The sequence below is a fragment of the Danio aesculapii genome, chromosome 19, assembly GCF_903798145.1.
Source record: "Danio aesculapii chromosome 19, fDanAes4.1, whole genome shotgun sequence".
NCBI classification, from domain to species: Eukaryota; Metazoa; Chordata; class Actinopteri; order Cypriniformes; family Danionidae; genus Danio; species Danio aesculapii.
Genome location: NC_079453.1, coordinates 14,568,667 through 14,592,342, shown reverse-complemented (window position 1 = coordinate 14,592,342; position 23,676 = coordinate 14,568,667). Strand labels below are relative to the sequence as shown.

Sequence of the window (23,676 nt, the reverse complement as noted above, 5' to 3'; positions counted from 1 at the left end):
GGCACCGTCTCTTTCATCAGACAGATCAGATCCAGCTGCTGCGCAGCCTCCTCGCATGGAATGGCTACCATTCAAGATGTTTTAAACAATTTTATCTAACAGATGTATGTATGTATGTATGTATGTATGTATGTATGATACATATATAAATATACATATATATATATATATATATATCACAATTATTCAAAATGATTATAAATGAAGAATGAAACAGAACCTCTCATGCTTAAACTATTCTGCGTGAATGTGTCCTAAATCCGCGCATGCGGTGAACATTTTGCAGTAAAAACCAGTCGCATGCAACAATTTTATGCACTCGCACAAAATGCTCCCAAATATATTTTCAGGTCGCTTAGATAAAATTTCAGGCGCATGTGCAACCTAAACGTTCGCAATTTTAGCCCTGAACCATTAAAGTGAAACTGCTACCTGGCCTTATCATATGTGACCCAGTATCAGAGCTGTCCTATAGCAACAGTGTGACACTTCAATCAGCTTGTGCAGTTGAGGGATCTAGATTAGATGTTATCCTTTATCCTGCTCTGGGTGCAAGTGGACATTTCACATCTGCTGTCCCAGAGTTCATAGTGCACATTAGAGCTGGTGTGTAAAGCTGCTCCAGCAGTATAGGGAAGAGAACTGAGATGACATTCTGTTTAAAGAAGCTTATTAGTGGAAGCCTAACAGCGAACCATTGAAACGAACTGTCCACATAATGAGTTCAGTGCTGATTCAAAATGACATCGTTTCAGAAAAGATAAGAAAAAAAAATGTCTGAATAAATTTAGCAAGATTACTGGAAAGCCAAAACTGGCATTTGTTCCACTTTCGTTTGAAGAGGAAAAAGCAGAAGTATCATAATGGTCTATAATAAGAGCAACCGTAAGCGACTTTTCCCTGCTGCTTTAGTAAAAGTGCTGATTGTTCCATCTCAGCTAATTATTTACAATCATATATTATCACTGGATTTGTGCCAGCAATGGAGTTTGAACTTTGTATTGTTTTGCTTCAAAGTATCAGCTGGAAATAGAACTTTTTGTGAACACATTTTTTTAAGCATTTCAAGTTGATATGTTCAGCGTTCACACCTACAGTTGAAATCAGAATTTTTACACCCCCTTTGAATTTTTTTCTTTTGTGAATATTTCCCAAATGATTTTTAACAGAGCAAGGAAATCTTCACAGTATGTCTGATAATATTTTTTTCTTCTGGAGACGGTCTTATTTGTTTTATTACCATAACCTGTCTAGTTAACCTAATTAACCTAGTTAAGCCTTTAAATGTCACTAAGCTGTATAGAAGTGTCTTGAAAATTATCTAGTCAAATATTATGTATTGCCATCATGGTAAAGATGAAATAAAGCAATTATTTGCAATGAGTTATTAAAACTATTATGTTTAGAAATGTGTTGGGAAAATCTTATCTCCGTTAAACAGAAAGTGGGGAAAAAAAATTTACAGGGGGCTAATAATTCTATCTGGCTATACCTAGGCACAGTCTAATAAGAGATAAGTATATTGAAATGGGCATACCGTGAGCCTCAGACACCATTGTTTCCTTTTATTTCATGGTATGAGGAAGTTAATTTCACATTAACAATGTCTTTCACAATGTAGTTTTTTATAAAGGTATTTATTCCAGAAAATCTACAAAAGGGCTTTATAAAACAAATAAGCTTGAATATTTAGGAAAAGAAAAGGATTGTTTTGTGTTTTATTTTAAACCTTATAAATATAGTAAACAAAATTTGAATTTAGATGAACATCAAATTCAACTGTATGTTACATTTCTACAAAACACTCAAACGTACCCATTTCTTGTCTCTTATGTCAAGGCAACTATCAAAATTCCAGCAACCACTGTCCATAAATGTATTATTTCTACAGCAGGGGATATTGTGTGAATACTCAGAGATACCAGCTTCTACCTAAAGTATTATGAAAAAAAAAAAAAAAAAAAAATGCAAGTAAGCCAAGCAAAGACTTTTAGCTCTTACTGTTAAATGTACTTGAATAGAATGCTATATTTTATTTTTGCACCTTAATTTCTATAAGTTGTCCCTAAATTTTGTCTCCGTCATTTCAATAATATTTGAAAAGTTTTAAAATTGTTTTATTTTTCCGATACAGACCTATTTATTTATTATTATTATATGGATAGTGCAAATCTGAGACCCAGTATCCTAAAAGTTTGGACATGGGGGTGGAATTTTTTTTCCCTTTTCAAAACCTAAAACCCAAGGGGAGAAATGCCAGCGTAGATCAAGCTCTGTGAGGGGCGCTAAAAAAACGTGGCTAAGTTATTTTGTTTTTGATATTCCTGACACATTCAGCGATAGACGGCAATAACTCACAAACCTTTTACCCTAAAAAGATCTAAACTGTGTTTCCTGCAAAAATACAAAGCAGGTTATGTTTCCCAGTGGTCTTTATTTTTCCCGCTCTGTATTATGAGCACTGCTCTGTTTAAGCCCTCTCAATATTCATACTAATAGCAATCATATTTCCATCTGTTTCAAGCCACGAATATTTGAAAAATTACATATGAACACAACAAAACCGAGATGTGATCACAATCTGAGCACATGCAATCAATATAGTTCACCCGTTTTCAAGGTATACTGCGGTTAGGAAAAGTCAAGGTTTTGTAAACCGCAAAATTTTTCAGTAATACCGTTCCTAAGGTATGTGTACGATATTTTTATTTACTTTTTTTGTTTTGTTTTTTAGGACAACAGTATTTTCAGCAGAAAAGATATCCAAAGATGCCGTTGTAAATTAAAGAAATCTGTTTTTGAACCTAATGAGGAGGGCAGAAGTCACTGATTCATTTTCATTATTTAGCCTGACGTGTTTACCGTTCCAAAATATTTTAAATCTTTCAAAAAATAAAATATATTGTGTTAAATTTTGTTCAAATATATTGTGTTGTTTTTTTCCCAGAAAATGTAAAAAGAAAATGTTTTAGAGCAGTATTTACAATACCGTAAAACCGTGATATTTTTATCCAAGGTTATCATACCGTCAGAATATTATACCGGCCGATGCCTACACCCGCAGCTGTTTTTCAGTAATTTGTAACCCCCATGTCCATGTCAGAGTTACAATTCACTGATGTTTTCATCTGTCTTTTAGAGATTTAGTCATTGGTGACGCCGTTATACGGGGTTAGTGTCTGCTTTTATATTAGGTGTCGGATTAATATTTGCTGGTAAAGAAAATCTATTCACTTCTGCTATTTATACTTTGATTTGCATTTCAGTTTATTTATTTTTTCCACTTTACTGCAAATTAGAATAGAAACGGTATAAAAAACACACAAACAAACTGACAGTATGTACCGTACATTGTTATTGGTCAATGATCCTAATATTCAGCACAAATCCATCAATTTCCCCTTTCTTGCTGTTCTTTTTATGAATGAATTATGTAGAAACACTGTCCATGCGTGTTTCCTTGTCGGTCAGTAACGTTATATTCCATTGCAACTAATCAATCAGGCTTTTTGGCTAAAAAAAGGGAAATCACGGTTTAATTTGTTAATATTAGATAATTTTTCAATTTCACCTATCCTGCTGTGCATGAACTAAACTGTTGAATGGTCAGCGTATGAGGTGGCTAGGCTAACCTAGCTTCAGTTTTGATTAAATTATTTTCTAATCGGTTGCCTATTATGTCATGAACATCCCCCTGTAATGCATACTGCAGTCCTTTTTTGCCTGGCTTTCTCGCATATCTCACCTGTTCGCCAAAAATGACTAATTATATCCCTGGCAATGTCTGACACTGGCGCATACATATTGTAATAGATGTGCCAGGCATGAAAGCTTGACAGGCGTAACAACAGAAACTAAGGAGGGTGGGGCTTACCGAATGGTCAGTTGACAATGCTTTCCATACACAATTTTATTTTTGACTTCACAACACAAGAATACAAACTTGTCTTTTTTTAATAAAAGCAGTCAGATCTGTGAACTCTACCTTAATTTTACCTGCTCAAAGAAAACACTCTTTTTGTGCCAAACAAAACTTCATTGTCAGTAAAAGACTGTCCCAGCAAACAAATTGAGTACAGTTCTCTGCTTTTCATAGTTTTAATTACTCGCACTCGCTTTACTCGCTCCTTTTGCTGACAGCGATGAATGTTTGCACCTGAACAGGTTTTGATCATTGGTTCATGCCTGTCTGAGAAAAATGTATAAAGTGTGCCGTGAGAGGTTTTACAGCCTTAAAGCATCTATAATAAATGTAAATAAAAACCTGACTACTTCACAGATTTTGCCTATTGCGGGTTATTTTTAGAACATGACTCTATGAATAATGAGGGACCACTGTATAAAAAATGTTTTTCAGTACACATTTCATTCCGCGGTAACGATATATACTGTCAGTCCTATTTCCCTGTTGTCATGTAAATTCTGCATGTGTAAAACCCCTGGGAAAATAGGCCTATCAGAACACAAAGCAGACTGTTGCGCATTTCATTAATATACACGTCTCAGTCTGCGTTTGATAAGCCACAACGTTTCTGTGAGACAACAATGACAAGTTCATCTAAGTTTATATTAGAGAGAGAGAGAGAGAGAGAGAGAGAGAGAGAGCAGCCTGCATGTCAGTGCACAGCTCATTTATTTTCACAACCATTCCAACTATGGTCAGTATAAACCTTCTGATTCTAGCAATATGTCCTCACTGAAATCTGTAGCACGATGACGTACTGGATCAGATCCAATACATAGTGGTCATTGTAAGCCCACTATGGTAACACCCATGCTACTGTGTTAGGTTTAAGGTTGGGGTAGGTGTAGATGTTAATAACACACAATGTAATGGGTAATTTAATAATACAAATAAATAAATCTGAATTCTACTAACAACCGCTCACACATGCACATCCACTATGTATTGGATGATGATTAAGTATGGTATGATTAATACTTGTATGAGTATTGTATGAAGGCAGTTAAGGAAGCAGCCATGCTTTGAAAAACTCCACAATTATGTAACTCACTTAGTCTGTTAAAAGGTATTTTGTGCAGTGCAGAGTATGCGGTTATGTCAACTGAGTTATTTATATGACATATTACACAATACAAATGGTTTCAGATAACTAGTAATAAACAACATGATAACCAATGAGTACCAAAAAAAACTTTTCTTTCTTTCTCTTTCTTTCTTTCATTCTTTCTTTCTTTCATTCTTTCTTTCTTTCTTTCTTTTTTTCTTTCTTTTCTTTCTTTCTTTCTTTCTTTCTTCTTTCTCTTTCTTTTTCTTTCTCTCTTTCTTTCTTTCTTTCTTTCTTTCTTTCTTTCTTTTTCTTTCTTTTTCTTTCTTTCTTTCTTTTTCTTTCTTTCTTTCTTTCTTTCTTTCTTTTCTTTCTTTCTTTCTTTCTTTCTTTCTTTCTTTCTTTCTTTCTTTCTTCTTTCTTTCTTTCTTTCTTTCTTTCCTTTCTTTCTTTCTTTCTTTTTACTTTCTTTCCTTTCTTTCGTTCTTTCTTTCTTTCTTTCTTTCTTTCTTTCTTTCTTTCTTTCTTTCTTTCTTTTTCTTTCTTTTTCTTTCTTTCTTTCTGTCTTTCTTTCTTTTTCTCTTTCTTTCTGTCTTTCTCTCTTTCCTTTCTGTCTTTCTCTCTTTCTTTCTTTTTTTCTTTCTTTCTCTCTTTCTTTCTTTCTTCTTTCTTTCTTTTTTCTTTCTTTCTTTCTTTCTTTCTTTCTCTCTTTCTTTCTTTCTTTCTTTCTTTCTTTCTTTCTTTCTTTCTTTCTTTCTTTCTTTCTTTCTTTCTTTCTTTCTTTCTTTCTTTCTTTCTTTCTTTCTTTCTTCTGACCCTAAGGATGTCCTATGTTAATCATCATTATATAAATGGTTTTAATGACTTAACTGTGATTTAGTGATTACTCACAACATTTTATTTTAATCTGTAGTAAGTGTCAGGAGAGGGCCTTTGTTTACAGTTTGTTTTCTTCCATGTGTTGGCATTAATAACTCATGATACAGTATGTGTCTTTAAATTTAATCAGATTTCATGTACTGTATTTACAGACAACACATCATCACATCTGTCGTCATCATTCAAATCACTCTACACTGCCTTTTTACATATTCAAACAAAATACAAATCATTTAAATTTTTAATGTCTTATTTATTTATTTGGTTAATTGCCATGTAATGTGTACATTAGTGTTGTCATCAGATCCTCACAAAATAAAGCCCTGCAGGGCTTTGCTTTCTGCTTTTGCTGTTTGTTTTCAGAGAAGGCCAGGGCTGCATGATTCTGGCTAAAATGGGAATCACAATTGTTTCGGCATAAAATAAAGATCGCAATTTTTCTCACCATTCTGTAGAAGTAACATAAAGGTTAATACGAGTGGGCTCATAATTATTGTAATAAAATATAAATTTCATTACAATAATTCATTCATTTAAACATCACATCATTTAAATAATGTGCACGGTTTTGGTTTCATTATCACTACCAAGTGTGCTCATGTCATGTCTGCCATCACTGTGAGAAAAAAAAAGTACAAGCAAACAAATTACCTGTTTTCATTTTGGTGAAAACTGTCTCATCTTCATCTTTCTCTTATTTCCACAGGAACTTCTACCTGCTGCTTTGTTCTTGACTTGGGAATGGAAAACCGAGGTAAGAGAATGAATGAATTGTTCTTTAAAAAGTCATGTGGATAGAATTGTTTCAGGACTGTAGCTAACATGTTTTTTTTTTATTAAATTTTATAAATCTTTTTAAGTCATGTCAAGTAATGTTCTAATAAATTTCTCATTTCTTAATTCTAGTGTTAGAGAATTAACTACCAATCTGACTTGTGTAAAGTGTAAACATTATGGTAAAAGTGAACAAATAATATTAAACAAATAAACAAAATACAACCAAAAACTTTATTAATTTATGTATGTATTCATTTATTTTTTATACATAAATTATTACAAAATAACAACTATACAGCTAAAAGCAGTTTCTCAGGTAGGTCTAACAATGCTTTTGTTTAGTCTTTTTTGTTATTGATGATTGTTAAAGAGATAGTTCACCCAAAAATGAAAATAACCTCATGATTTATTTTCTCTCATGTGGTTTTAAATCATGAATTTCGTTCTTCTGTGGAACACAAACGGTGATAGTTTAAAGAGTGCTGGTTGCTGGCACCAATCAACTTCCATAGTAGGAAAAAAAAAAACGCTATGAATATTTATACTTAAAACTCTGGGTATTGATGAGTTCTAGCTACCAGCATTCCTTAAAATATTTTCAGTTGTTTTCAACAAGAAAGAAACTAAAATAGGTTTTGAATGAACTTCGCTTTTCACTCTAACACATGCGGTGCTCCCCTCTGAAAAAATCGGGGATTAAGCGTGAATAATAATCAAACAGAATTTTGGGTGAATTATCCTTTTTAATTACTATCAATTTAATACCTGTCTTCTTTAGATGATTCTAAAGAAGTATCAGAATATCGATATCTTTGTCAACACTGTTCTGGTTTGCTCTTGACTGGACGTAAATAGTGATATCAGCATTCATGTCTTATATAGTGGTGAGCTCATAAGGAATGTCGGAGATTGTTGGTCATGTGACTCATAGGTGTGTTGGCTCTGGATTCAGATATCCGATCACGCTTTAGTTGCTCGACACACCCACAGGTGAAACTCAGAGCGTTTTACTAGCCACGCTGTAGCTGTGCTTTTCTGTGAGGAATTGTACGTTTATGGAAAAACAGAGTAACTCTATTGAAGAGGAGACTGTGTCATCAGGTAGGAAATCCTTTCAGTTTGATACATTTTAATGTTTGCCAGTTGAGAAGAAGTGAATTATTTGTTGTCTACAGTTGAAGGTCAAGAGCCTTTCTCTGATAACGAGTAATGTATTTGAAAATAGAAGCAGCCATTATGGTTTGTTGGTAGTCGCTGTTTGTCCTTGAGATATTAGGTTATTATTTTAAGAGCAAGATATATACAGTGTAAGTCAGAATTATTAGCCCCCCTTTGAATTTTTTTTTCTTTTTTAATTATTTCCCAAACTATGTTTAACAGCAAGGAAATTTTCACAGTATGTCTGATAATATTTTTTTCTTCTGGAGAAAGTCTTGCTTGTTTTATTTTGGCTAGAATAAAAGCAGTTTTAAATTTTTTATAAACCATTTTAAGGTCAAAATTATTAGCCCCTTTAAGCAAATTTTTTTTCGACTGTCTACAGAACAAACCATCATTATACAATAACTTGCCTAACCTTTAAATGTCACTTTAAGCTGTATAGAAGTGTCTTGAAAAATATCTAGTAACATATTATTTACTGTCATCATGGCAAAGATAAAACAAATCAGTTATTAAGAATCAGGGTCACACTTTACAATAAGGTTCATTAGTTTATGTTAATTAATGCATTTAGTAACATGAACAAACAATGAACAATACATTTACTACAGTATTTGTTCATGTTAGTTAACGTTAGTTAATGAAAATACAGTTGTCCATTGTTAGTTCATGTTAACTCACGGTGCATTAACTAATGTTAACAAGCATGGACTTGGATGTTAGTAATGCATTAGTAATTGTTCAATTATCTTTAATAAATGCTGTACAAGTTTTGTTCATGATTAGTTCATGTTAGTAAGTGCATAAACTAATGAACCTTATTGTAAAGTGTTACCAAAATCAGTTATTAAAACTATTATGTTTAGAAATGTGTTAAAAATCTTCTCTCCGTTAAACAAATTGGGGAGAAAAAATTAAACAGGAGGGTTAATGATTCAGCAGGGCTAATAATTCTGACTTCAACTGTATATATTTTTTATGTATGTAATTATTACACAACAGCACAAAATAAAACTTTTTTTCAGATTTTTTTTTCCCACTGAAATGCTGATTTACATCTTTTTAAACTTTTAAGATTCAACATTAAACATTCATATTCACAAGGGAAGTTAATCTAACCTGAGTTTATAAATAAACTATAAGTGAAGGCCCTTATATTTTAGTAAAGATTTTTTTTAGTTTAAATAATAAAAGAAAAAAAGTACTTTTTGTCATAAAATGAAAAGAAAAATAAATAGATAACACTAAAAATAATACATACATAAATTTTTTTGTTCAAATAATGCTTTTTCAGACCGGATTTCCCTAAATAAATAAATATATAGTCAATAAAAACAGTGTTTTTTAATGTTGATAATAAAAGTGATGATTATAATTTTTGATCAAATAAATATATTGTCATGAGTGTTGTAGACTTTTTTTAAAAACGCAAACAAACCTTAACTAATCCAAATTTTTAATCGGTGATGGTTCATAATTACTCTTATCCTACACCCATGCTGTTTAGGCTGTTCACGTGCTCTCAAATGTGAATTGCTCAATGTTAAATGTCTGTAGTTGGCATGTTACTAATGCTTTCATATTACTAGTTATGCTGTTTTTTCTCTGTATAAATATGTATTTGATTTTATTTTCAGTAGATTCATTTAAAATCAGCTTGAAAAACTAAAAGAAAAAAAAGCTAAAACATGTTATTTCTTGTCCTAAATGCCATGGTATTCCTGTCTTATAATCTGCTGTTATGTTCCAATTTAAAAACAAAACTGCATACAAATAAATGTATACAATGCATACATACAGGTACGCGCATACAGTGCTTGCATACTGTATATAAGTACACCCCTCACAAATCTCTTTAAAATTCATCTTATTATTACGAAGCTATGCAATATTATTTTTGTGCATATACATTAGATTAGTCAGTACTGAAGCCAAATCTGGAGCTTATCTAACAAAATAAATAACGGTCCTAAAACTAGTATACCCTAATGTATATGTTATAGAAAAATATAAAATACAAATTTTAAAAAGAGGAAAAATCAGGAGAAGCAAAAAAATTGTTAACATTTTGTAGGTTGTAATTTTTTTTTTTGCAATATTTTGCTCTAATTTAATTGTATTATTTTTCAATTTTTAAATTTGTTTGGTGACTAAAATATTATTGTAATAAATGTATATTTAATAAAGCTGTTTTTTTTAATGCACCAAAATAAATTGCTTATATTCACAGAGAAATAAATAAAAATATTCATTTTTAAAATGAGGTACTCAATTATGCTGAGCACTGCACATATGTACAGTACATGCATAACATTATAGTACCATTCTTGTAAAAGTCCTGGAAGCCATATTCAGGGACTGTGCCAGGAACTGGAATTGCTCTTTATTTACATGGGTTTTTCCTGTGATCTGGAAAAGGTCCAAGAGATTTCCTTGATTGGATTTACTCACCTCAGTGTTTTCTTCCTGTGACACTTGTCCTCAGTGTTGGGTTGAGAGAGCGAGAGAGAGAGCAGATATAGAGAAAGAACAGAGATGCAGTGTTGTGTCTAATGCTGGGATAGTCACATACTGGTAGTCATGTTTGTTTAATACACTCAACTGTATCTTGGGTGAATAACTGGAACACACTGCATGAAACCACGTCACTGACACTTTATCAGGATCTAAAGGTCATTATATTATTCCTGACACTATAGCCAAGAGTATGGCTATGTAGATAAGACTGTAGCTTGTCAGAGTTCTCACTTATTCTTCACAAGTTCACATAGTTTTCTAATTATTTATTTATTTGTTTGTTTGTTTGTTTGTTTATTTGATTGATTGTTTGTGTATTTAATTGTTTATTATTATTATTATTAAAAATAATAAAATATTAGCAATACTACTACTACTACTACTACTACTATAACTCATAATAATAATAATAATAATAATAATAATAATAATAATAATAATTACTTTTAGAAACATTATCTTCCGATAATTTGTGTAAATGAGTGAAAATGTAGAGCTTTTTTGTCAAAAATAAGATTAATACAGCTTTAATTTTTAATAATATAAAATTTATATTTTTTAGCACTAAAGAGGACAATCTTTAAATATATATTAAATAAATATACAGTTTAAATTTAAATACAATTAATTAGCATTTTCTTATACTTTGCCACCAGTAGCTTTTAAACTAAATTTGTAGGATCGTCAGCAATAAGTTTTAATAATTTAAAAATGAAATACAATTTAGCATAATCACTTAATTGTCTGTATTTTAGCAAGTATATTTTGTTAGACATTTTTTTAAATACCTAAAAGTTGTCTTAAATATAAATTGATCCTCTATTTACCATTAGCTGAGCGTGAGGTTTAGTGACAGTCGGTCTGTGATATTTGTCCCACCTCTGGTCCTCGGTGATTGGGCGGGGAGCTCATATTTGTGATTAATTTAAAGCTGAACATCCTTCAGCTCACAGTGTAAATGAAACAGATGGTCAGCCCTTTGCCATGCTTCTGTATGGAAAAGAAAAGAAAAGCAGTAATTTCTGGCACATTTATGATCACCAACAGCAGCTTTTTTTGGGATGTCAAACATCTTTATACATCATTAGGTTATGTCTACTGCACGTGTGCAAAAATTCCCAGTTGCACTTTTCATTCAGATAGACTTTACAGTACATGTCCTCTCGATCAGATTAGGAATAATTTAAACCACCCCTGTCTATCCAATTAAAAATTTTATCAGATCTAGCCAAACAATTTCAACGGTCATGATTAAATATAACTTTTTTTTGAATGGCTAAGTTAAAATTTAAATTGATATCTTGTGTCCTTGTAAAAGCCGCTAATGAATATGTTTCAACACATTGTATAAATTGATATTAATAGGTTGTAGAAGCAGATTATTTGAAACAAAACCAATTAAAGAATAGTGATATTTATTGTCAGTTGTTTTCAGAAACTGAAATTTTACATATTACAGCATGCACAATGACTCTGATTTATATACTGAATTGGCCCTAATGTAAACTGCTTTGGTACTTGTTTTTTGGATACACACATAAGTCTTGTCTTTGATGCATTATAAAACTTTATTTTTATTTTATTCCAGGTAAAAATTGTCTGAATAAAAACAAAAACATGTCTTTATTTTTATCTAAATGTATTGGTATTACCATGGTTTTGGAGATTCTGGCTGTATAAACACAAAAACAGAAAGATAGACACACACACAGAGTATTCATTTTAACTGTATTTTCCATTTCATTCTGATCTTAAAGCATTTAGATTAGGGGTTTTAGGCTTTTATTATGGAGTATGTAATGTTATAATTTAACCATACAATAATTCCTGTTTTTAATAATCCAGTAAATTATTGATTACAAATAAAAGGCATTTGATTTATTTCTTTTTTATTTATGTTTTTTGCACAATCAATAAAACATTTTAATGACTCAAGGCAGATTTGTCCTTTTGACTTGAATAATTTTAATAACACATTATGTCCTTTAGGTGGCGCTGATGTAAATCATTAGTTTTCTGCTGGCAGAATATCATGCAAAGAAAGCTGCGTGTTCTCAGTTTATATCTGCTTTACAGTTACACTTTCTGTTGCTGTTCCACTAATAATTTATAGACCGTTTCGATGTGGTCATGTCATTGGCCCATAAACATTTCTTGCTTGTTGTCAGACTATCTCATACCTGTAACAAGAGGCAATTCGATCATAACTTAATGTTAAAACAGCTATCATAAAATTATTTATCAATATGTGGTTCTTTTTGGATTCTCGGAAGCTATAGAAATGTAAAACAGGAAATACGCTGAAAACATTGTTTTTTTTTTACATCCCTTAAAAATGGAAGAACAGAACGCATGTCCTTTGTGTTGGTACATCGTCATTGTTTTTATAGGAAAGGAAATTATTAAAGTATTAAAGTATTAAGTTACTCTCTATGACTCTTCTGAGAACTTCTGAGATCCCATGTATGTGAATGTAGATGTTCCAGAACAGTCAAATTAGCCTAATTTAAATTATAAATATTATATAGTGATTTGAATATCATTTCACAAGGTAACTTTTTTTTTGATAGAATTCATGATTTTACATTGGGATGATTTTGTATTTGCATAAAATGTATTAAGTAAAATTAAAGCACAGATGAAACAGCAGAACAAAAAAAAATGAAATGAACTGTGCTTTATGATTTTCGGTGTATTCTAACAGGTCATGAATGACAAAGTGTAGCATAAAACTCTATTGCAGGGGTAGGGAACCTATGGCTCGGGAGCCGTACGTGGCTCTTTGACCAAAAATATGTGGCTTTCCAGCTGTCTCTCTTCAATAATATTTTAAAGTTTAAATACCTATAACTGTCACTAGAAATCAGTTACCTGTTGAAAATACAATTGTAATTCCCCTTTTAATGTGTTTTTACAGCAAAATTAATAAGAACTCAGTTTAAATAGGAGTACGTTTTAACCAATGTGCGTGTGTGGCACTATGGATAAACTTGAATCACGACACCAATAAAGGGCAAGCAACTTATATTTTTATGCACTTAAATTCAAATTATTAAATTAAAGAAAAGAAAAAAAAAAATTCTATAAATTGTCCTTTCTTCCTTTATGGACTTGCTCAACTTGTGATGCTTCATATTTGTTTATTTTTGAGTTGTGCAGGGACATAAATGAAGAAAAGATATAATATACATCCCAATGGCTCTTTAAAAAAAATAGTTTGTAAAAAAATCAGAAATGGCTCTTTGCTGAAAAAAGGTTCCCGACCCCTGCTCTATAGTCTTCATTGTATTAATAATTGAACAACATTGATCTTTGTTAAAGTTGCAAACTTAATCATTTCTTGTGCCCAAATGATTTAAAATCATTTGAAATCTTACAGTCATAGGCCTTAAAAACACATTTAAATAAGTTATACATGACTCCAACAATCTCCACAAAAAACTGTGGTGGTTAATTATAATACCAACTTGACATTGCAGATATGAATATTGCATATTTACACATTGCAATATTAAAGCTGAAACAATAATTTGTGAAGGGCCGATTTGATTTCTTTTTTAATTAATCCAGCTCATGACCCATGAAACCCAGATTGCTAAAGGGGTTAGACCCTGTTTTAATAGGTTTTTGGTTAAATGTCAAAAAAAGGTCTGTAGTTTTTTTTATTATTATTATTATTGGATCTTTTTTTATCTTTATTTTAAATATACATTCCTGATAGAGTATAAATACTGGACTGGCCTGTAAAAATGTAAAAAAAGGCAGTTTTCTTGAAGGTTATGAGAATGTTTAGCATTTGGCCTTGGTCTGAAGTTGCTGTTAACACACACTTCTGGCAGAATAAAGCCGCCTGCTCTGTTATCTGAAGTGCAGACCTCTTATTTCTGCCATTATTAGTCATTAGATACTTGGAAAATCTTTTAATTGATACTTTAAAATGGTTTATATAAACTAAGAGCATTTAATGTCCAATATTATCTGTCGTATTCTATTTACTGAACCAGTTTTTATCTATCTTGGTTCATTCTACGCTTGTCTGGCTTTTGTCTCCTGACAGCTCAACTGAGTTTATCCAAGCAAGTGTGTGTGTATGTGTGTGTGTGTCTGTGAGAGTAAGAGAGAACATTAAAAAAAAGAAAGAAACCCCTGGCTCAGACTGGCACTAAACACAGCCAGCTTTGCTTTTCTGTCCTCCTCTGTCTCAGTTCTCCATCTGTCTGATCCCAGACTCCTACACACAACGATAACATCAGCCACATCATGTCCTATGTAGAGAACTCCCTTTTTCAGAAGGATTTCCATGATTTTCAGTCCTAATGGAGCTGCTTGACTTAGAGTTATTTTTGATTTACCTACTTTTCATTTGATCTCCTCATACGTTATCGTTCAGAAGGTTAAGGTCGATACGATGTTGAAAGAAGCCATTGCTGCTCACCAAGGCTGCTGTTAAAAATACACTCACAGTAATATTGTAGAAAATATAGTTACAGTGTTAAAAAGTTTTTTTTTTCTTGTATTAGCAGAGCCATGTGGTTCTTCAGAAATCTTTTTAATGTGCTGGTTTGCTGCTAAAGAGAAAATGATTATCAATGTTAAACGCATATTTTCTGCACTAAATTGTTTTGTGGAATCTGAGATAACAGTGAGTTTTTCCATGTGTCAGAATTGCTTTGTCTTCTACATATCGTTTGATATGTTCTGAAGGTTTATTATAGTACAAACAAAAATGGTCCATATAGTTTTCATTGTACATGATATCAGCAAAATTATATATTCAACAAAGGCGGCAACACAAAAACTCCAGAAATGCTAATTTATTAAATTAAAAAGGTTGACACAAAGCGTGTAACGTTTCGAGCTCTTCGGCTCTTCATCAGACAATGTTCATCACAATCAGGTGGTCTTTTTGTACACTTCTGGATCACATGATATCCTATCGCATAACTAGAAAAGTGAATATATATATATATATAAATATGTACAGATTTATAAATTATACAACTTAGATATTTCAAGTGACAATACAGAAATAACCCATATTACATCACAAATTATAAAAAAACAAGGTTTAAACGAGATCCTACGAGTTTGACATTCGTCCTTTTCTTTAATAATTCTTTAATAATTCTTTAATGCTTAATTAGGTGTTTGGGTAAAGCTTTTTTGGCTATATTTTGTTGTGTATTTTGTTGTATCCTGGTAAACATTCTGTTTTTTTTTTGTAATTTGTGATGTAATATTATGGTTTATTTCTGTTTGTCACTTGAAATATGAAAATTTTTAAATTTTTCTTGTTAAGCGATAGGATATCATGTGATCCGGAAGTGTACAAAAAGGAGCACCTGATTGTGATGAACACTGTCTTATGAAGAGCTGTATGCCTCGAAACGTTACACTCTTTGTGTCAGCCTTTTAATGTAACAAATTTGCATTTTTGGAGCTTTGGTGTTGCCGCCTTTATTGAATATATAATTTGAACCTTTTGCATTTTTTGGCTGAGCACCCAGTTAAGAGGGATGTGCGTGCTTTTGTACAGTTTTACATCATATCAGCAACTATCAATTATTTATCTATATAAATTTATTCATCTATTATTTATCTATATCTATTATCAACCATCTATTATTAATATGGAAAGCTGTTACCCTATAATAGAAGGGGACATTTACTTAAACATGTTGAAAACATTTACTACCATGCTTATAAAAATATAAAAATACACTCACTTAAACACACACACATACTCACACGCACACATTCACCTGCACACACACACTCGAACATAAACACCCACACATACTCTCATAAACACTCACACAAACACACATTCAGTGTTTCAAAGAGATTACTTTTTTAAATCTTGCTAGCTTATTAAGTGAACCTCAAAAAACATGGCTTAATGAATGAATGAATTAATGAATGAAAGAATTAATGAATGAACAAAGATTACATGAGAAAAAAGGAATGTTGGTTGTCAACCAACTAATCATTTGAAACGGAGGCCCCATTTTATTTTTCTATTTTTTCAAACCATAATAAAAAAGTTCTGGGTTGAATTCTAGATACACTTAAAATCGAAACCAAAAAAATATTTGTTACATTTATTGTTTCAACTAGAGGGAGAGTTAGGGTTGCACGATTCTGACTAAAATGGGAATCTTGATTTGTTTTTGTTTAAAATCAAGATCATGTTTTTCTCACGATTCTGTAGATGTAAAATAAAGGTTAATGTAAGTAGACTATTATTATTGTTATTTCTCAAACAAATGGTAAAACAATAATAATAACAATAATAATAATATTAGGCCTATGTGTAAGTCTTCTGGTTGTTAATTCACCGTAAAGTGATGACATCACATTTACATTTAGTCATTTAGCAGACGCTTTTATCCAAAGCAACTTACAAATGAGGACAAGGAAGCAATTTACACAACTATAAGAGCAACAGTGAACAAGTGCTATAGGCAAGTTTCAGGTGTGTAAAGTCTAAGAAGCAAAGCATTAGTAATGTAAGTTTTTTTTTTTTTGTTGTTTGTTTTTTTTTGAGAGAGAGAGAGAGAGAGAGAGAGAGTACAGTTAGTGGTATAGCCAGAGAGGCAGTTGCAGATTAGGAAGGAAAGTGGAGACTAAATAGTTGAGTTTTTAGTCGTTTCTTGAAGACAGCAAGTGACTGCCGTTCTGATGCAGTTAGGGAGTTCATTCCACCAACTGGGCAGATTGAATGCGAGAGTTCGGGAAAGTGTTTTCTTCCATCTTAGGCATGGAACCACGAGGCGACGGTTATTCACAGAACGCAAGTTTCTGGAGGGCACATAAATCTGCAGAAGTGAGAGCAGAAAAGAAGGAGCAAAGCCAGAGGTCGCTTTGTAAGCAAACATCAGAGCTTTGAATTTGATGCGAGCAGCAACTGGCAGCCAGTGCAAACGGGTGAGTAGCAGAGTGACATGTGCTTTTTTAGGTTCATCAAAGACCACTCGTACTGCTCATACCACTCGTGTCAAATGCTTGTCTTAATCATAAATCTAAAATACGATATGATAATTTAAATGATATGCGTGCTCTCAGGTTGCACTTTTGCTACCAAGTGCACTCATGTCAATCATGGCTGCCGTCACTTTGAGAAAAAAAAAACATACATGCAAAGCATAATTCCCGCGCAGCTTTTAAGGCGATCGCTCTGTGCAACAAACTGAACATTATTTACACCTGTTATTCACAGCCTTCTGTTCACTAAAGTAGACATCATTCATGGGCACGCGTGTCCTCTCAATAGTAAACAAATAGTGCGTCAGCTCAGGTTTGATTTCGCGGATGCGAATATATCATTATATTATGACAGAGATGACATTTTTGGGTGAATTATACCCTATAAATACAACATGTGACACGTTAATACCATTTGGAAGTGTCCATGTTGCTGAGCAACATATATAAAACAATGTGAAGACTTGTTAAACCACTTTTATGCTTCTCTCTTGATTAGAGTTGGGCGGTATATCGAGTTCTGGGGAAACATCGATATGATTCTCCAATGCAATGCGGGATTATCCAATATCTTTCATATCGATATGGTTTGAGGCCACACGTGCACATTCTACATGAAACAGACCACTCTAAGCTCGGCTTGCACAACTTAGCGCATGCGCAAATGAATGATTCACTCCATTAGTCATACAAAAGATTTGTTCAAAATGAACAAATCGTTCAAGAACGACCCATCACCACACGCGACATGGATGAACATAGAGTGCCAGTGTTGTATCGAATCGACTCCCTGGACAAATCTGACTTCCCCTCGCGTGCACGTGCGTCACACAGCGCCTGCAGCTGCCACAGTGGTTTATCAGAAACCTTTTATTGATCATTTCTTCCGCAATTGACATCAAGAACGAACATATAAGCCTTGTCAATTTGACAAGCAGCACCTGAATGTGTTCACAAGAATTAAAAACACCAAAACGGGACTAATGTATACCGCATTTTGAATGTGAAACCACCTCATATTCACTGATTACAAGTTCAGTATTTATTACACGATAGTCTCTTCTTCACATCTACGTTATAACACATTTATCTCTGTGTTCTGGTCTGTTATTACATATTGACTTCAATTCCGATTATATTCTAATCATTGTATTTATTTATTTGTTCTGTTTAATTGGTTTATTTATTTTAGCTCCCTAACTGGAAGTCGTGATTTGATTTGTGTGTGTGTGCCTAGTGTACAAACGGTTGGCAGTTTAAACGATTATTAAAACTTTTATTAAGATTATTAAATGTATTTTAATATCTCAGTGTTCGCTACTCTTTCAACAAATAACAATAAAAGAATGGTAATTAAAATGATGATAATAACAGGGAGGGAAACCCCTGTGTTTGAACTATATTTTGCTCAAAAACTGTTTAATAAAGTTTTAATAAAAGCGTTAACTCTCAAGTAACCATTTATGGGAAAATACCGGATATATATCGTATACTATCATTCCTCCTAAAAATATCGAGATATGATTTTGTTTTGCCCATATCGCCCAGCCCTACTCCTAAACTTGAAAATGTAGTTGACTGATTCATAGAAAATTTGATTTAAGATTGTGTGTAGGGTCGAATCGAGATTGCAATGTTTTTTTTCGATTAATCGTTCAGCCCTAGGGAGAGTGAAACCAGGCTTTTTTTTTTTTTTACCATTTTTCTCTTTCGGCTGTTATATTTTTGGTGCATCCCTAAAAGAAATCTTTATTATTTTTAACTGTAAAAAAGTTATGATCAACTATTTTGTCAAGAAAATGATGAAAAAATGCATATTAAGCATTGAACCACAAATATACAGTTAATGTGATAAACCTCATAATCAACTTATTTGATACGTATACCTTAAAATCACTGACGTCACTGTAAGTGTAGGTTTTCATAATCTCATTACACCCATTACTAAGCAACGAAAGCTAAGAAAAGCTATAATGACCACACTGCAACACATCATTGCTTAATCTAAGCTCTCATCATCATAATTGTCTGGAATCCTTCCTCCCATTTTGGTTACGCCTGGGTGTTTAGCATCTACTGTATATTAATATCGTCAACGGTCTTCATTTCACTCCCACACATAAAAAATCAGCCTGCGCCGCCACCTCATTATCACTCTCAATCCCTGCAATTGGAGACCTCTGTGATGTCACTTCCTGCCAGTCAAGGACTCCTCCTTGCCTCTACTCATGTTGCAGCCTCTCTTGGGTTACACGGCACCATCTAATCCATTTTGGGAAATGACAGAGTGTAGCAACAGAGGTCAAGTCCTTAGAGACCAGCTCCCACCTCATCAGAGTTAAACTTCAGCTCAGGGAAAAAAAAAAAAAACTCCACCATTGGGAATGACTGGCATTCCAGCCAGCTGACATGCTTCAGACATTCAGCGTATGTTATTTATGAAGTCAGGGCTGCGGAGAGGGAGGAACCTTCCACGAGTTGTTGACTGAGACCGGCTGAGCCACCAAAACACAAGTTGTGAAGTAAGAAGGAGGGACGAACGGGTGAACGCGAGCTCTACCATCTAGGATTACAGAGCGAGAGTACCTGCTCGCCGAAAATAGTGGATCTGTGTTTTGCCCTCCCTGCCGCGGGCCCCGGGACAGGCAGAGGACGGGGCACACGGGACGCGGGGCAAGATTATGGGACAGGGAGCAAGTACTCAGACTTTAAACCCAAACCTTGCCTATATTACAGGTGAGTTTTTATGTTTCTAAGCCATGCAGGACAGGTTTACTTTTTATTCAGGAGGTGATTGGATGTTGTTGCACTGATGCCAACTGTACTTGTCTGAATGATGGCAGGTGTACAATTTTTTTCTCATAAGGGAAGGAGTTTGAAACGGGCATGGACAGGTGAATGTATGCTGATGGAATGTGGCGATTGTGCAATCAGACATTCTCATGTTTCTGTCAAGCACACTTCCTCTCGGACTAGATCTTAGGGCTTTAAATGAGAACATGGTCATCCTTTGCCATATGCATTATGTTACCATATTGCTTGCTTTAATGATGTACAATTATTTGTTTGGTGCAGCTATAATGTAAAGGAGAAAACCTGTTTGTGCTGTTTGCTGATTGAAGCTGGCTCGAGTGCTTTGTTGTTGACATTGTTTTCTAGAAATAAAAATTGCAGTTTTGTAAGCATCATGCAGCCTTGCCCTTCCTTTTACTTCATGCTGTAAGAGAGCATAAACAAATGGAAGCTGAGGGACTCATTCTTCAAGCTATTTTTGCATAAATTCATTGATCTGGATGCATTGGTTTTAGAATAAATGTCTGAATGTTTTGCAGAGATGTGTACTGATAAGGCATGGGACGAGAACCGTTTGCAAGGTATACCGCGGTTTGGAAAAGTCAAGGTTTTAAATCCTCTAAAATTTTCTGTTCCTACTGTTCCTACAGTATACTGTATATAAGATTTTTTAATTATTATTTTTTTAATTAGTATTTTGGGACAGCAGTATCTCCATCAGAATAGATATCTAAAGATGCTGTTTTAAATTGTAAAGAAATCTGTGTTTTTGAAACAAATGAAGACAGCAGGAGTCAATGATTCATTTGAATTATTTAGCCTAACATGTTTACTGTTTCAACATATTTTAAATGTCTATTTAAAATAAAATACACTGTGTTCAAATGGGAAAAAAGTTTTTGTTTTTTACTAAGACATTTACAAAGAATATATTTTAGAGCAGAAATCACAATATTGTGATGCCGTGAAACCGTGATATTTTTATCCAAGGTTTTATACCATCAGAATCCTAAACCAACCGATAGGTGGTTTAAATAGAATGGTACTCTCTTCTGCTGCTGAATAGGGTATATGTGGCGTATGGCATGCATATATGGAAAATTTCTTAAGTATAGTCATATTTCTATTACTCTAGTGCTTTTACAATTTAGATAGACAATGTGCAGCTTAACGTAAATGAAGAAAAGGTGAATAAAAAGCCATAATATTTTAGATTGTGGAAAATTCCAGCAGTCAGACAGGAAGCTGTGGTGATTCTAGTTTAGTTCTATTTCAATTAAAATGGATTTAATTCAGTTTCATGCAAATTTCACTGTAAATGACGCTCCACTGAAGAGCAGCTCTGACCAAGCAAGCCACAGGCAACGGTGGCAAGGAACCAAAATTCCACCAATTCACAGACGAAGTGGAGAACACACCTTGGGAGAAAAAAGTATTTTTGGAAATATTTTTAAAGAGATATAAAAAACAGGAGATCAAAATGTCCAAGTTGATAAGATTGCTCCAAAACAGTTAAACGTGTGTATTGAGTTTGTGTGAGAAAGTAGCATTCTACTATGTGAAATTTTGTTTTTTCTGTCTTATTGAATAAGTGTGCTTGTGTTGAGCAGAAGAGACTTCATTCTAAAATCTTACAATTTTTATTATTACTATTTTATATGCTAATAGTTTTTTTTTTTTTTTTTTTTTTGGTGCACTGTGCTATTAAAGGGGTAATTCTCCCCAAGATTAAGATATACTGACTATCTACTCACCATCAAACCTTTTTCTTGAAAACAATAGATTATATATTGAAGAAAGCTGAAAACCTGTAAGAGCTGACTTGCCATAGTATTGGTTTCTCCTATGAAAGTCAATGGTTACAGGTTTTCAGCTTTCTTCAGAATATCTTATTTTGTGTTCAACACAAAAAAGAAAATCAAAAGTTAGAAACTAGTTTTTGTTTAATTTTTTTGGTCAAATGATCCCTTTAAACAAAAAACACACATTTCTGTAAATGGAGTTTCAGGCACCGTCTGTTTACTCGTCATGTTGTTTTAAGGTGTTGGCACGAATCTTCTGTTTGTTCCGTCAAACAACATCATGTACAAAACTAATCTTTGATCAGTCTGTGGGCTTGTTGAGTTCTCCCATTGACCTTCTATATACACACACTGCACAGTGTCCTTGACATCCTCCAGCATTAGCATAGCTGTATATACACTCAGTGAGTTCAGGGCTGTCGACTCTGATCTGATTCTCACGTTTGTCACTGATATGAGAGGAATTTGCTGCCTTCCTGAAACAAAGAGCTCATTGAGGCTGAGGCGGCGCTTTATAGAAATGTTGATTGAAGTGTGTATGTGTGTGCGTTTGTGTGTCAGGTAAAAAATCTGTGCTTGGGGTTGTTGAGTGTATATTGTGGCCTGTGCTCTGATTATGTGCACTTTGATTACTTTAGTATTCTGTTTTATCAAGGTTGTGTTGCAATGATAACAACTCACTGTGGGCTTTTTATTCAAAAGAACACGAAGCCAGTGATTTTCCAGTGCACTGAAAAAAAAATACTCTTAGGAGCTGTTTCGCTCTGATAATGCAAGTACATTTCTAAAATGAACTTCCTAAAAAGAAAGAGCTTATCACGTCTAGTGAGAATGTAGGGACTGCTGAATATTTTCAGTGATTTGTTTTTGGAAAAACTGCAAAAAAATTAAATAAATGTTTTGGATGGTGCGTGCGTGTTGTTCAGTATTAAACCAAAATTGTTAATTAATGCAATGTATAGAATGTTGTAAATTGCAGTGTTCAAAAGTAAAAAACTACAATCGACCAAGAAGGAACTAAACTGAGGTGATTTGGTCTGATTATAACTGATTTTAGGTTATTTTAACTCGATTATGATTAATTAACAGTTATTTTATTTATTTATTTAACAGGTTTTGTAAAGTAAATAAGTGAGAGATTTTTGAATGAGGGGTGCATTACTTAATTTTAAAATAATAGAAGGAAACACACACTATCTATTAACTATGATTATTTATTGAACATCAACGTTAAACAACTGAAATTAATACACACATTGCCTAAAAAGACAGGATTGAAAATTGTTGGGCATAATGAAAATTTTAATCCGCAAGTTTTATTTTAGAATTGTGTCCTCAATCAGTTGGAAAGGATTCTGAATGATCAAACTCATTTTTTTTTTTATTTCCACATTATGAATTGCTTCCCTCTGGTAGGAGATATAGAGTCCCTTTAGGTTGAACCGATATAAGAAATCCTTTTTACCAGTTTCAGTGGGTTTATTAAACAAGAGTTTAACTTAATTAGCATTATAATTATTGTCATTACTGTATTTTGTATCATGTTTATTGTTTGTTTTTATGGAATGTCTGCAGCAATATGGTAATGCCATAGACTGTAAAATATATGGACGGAGTATCCGTGACGTCACCCATAGGTTTCTGAAGAGCACAAAAGAAGCCACAAGTAGGCGCGGCCAACCGTCGCCATTTTGTTCGCGCGTCATCGCACCCACGGCGGGATACCAAACAAGGGCAAAGAGGCGGAGAGTGGG

The 23,676-nt window shown here is 33.2% G+C and overlaps 1 protein-coding gene across 5 annotated transcripts in view; it reads left to right on the top strand.

Annotated features, from left to right (window-relative positions):
• Nucleotides 1-23,676, top strand: part of phactr4a (phosphatase and actin regulator 4a) — a 74,561-nt gene that overhangs the window by 9,599 nt on the left and 41,286 nt on the right. For 2 of the 5 annotated variants that reach the window (XM_056480497.1, XM_056480496.1), the window contains exon 1: nucleotides 19,594-20,063. In XM_056480497.1, coding sequence (XP_056336472.1) covers nucleotides 20,009-20,063 — 55 coding nt within the window. In that variant the 5' untranslated portion in view covers nucleotides 19,594-20,008. Of the gene's footprint in view, nucleotides 1-6,594; nucleotides 6,643-7,676; nucleotides 7,767-19,592; nucleotides 20,064-23,676 lie in introns of those variants that run through there. The other 3 variants (XM_056480495.1, XM_056480494.1, XM_056480493.1) reach the window with 3 other exon arrangements.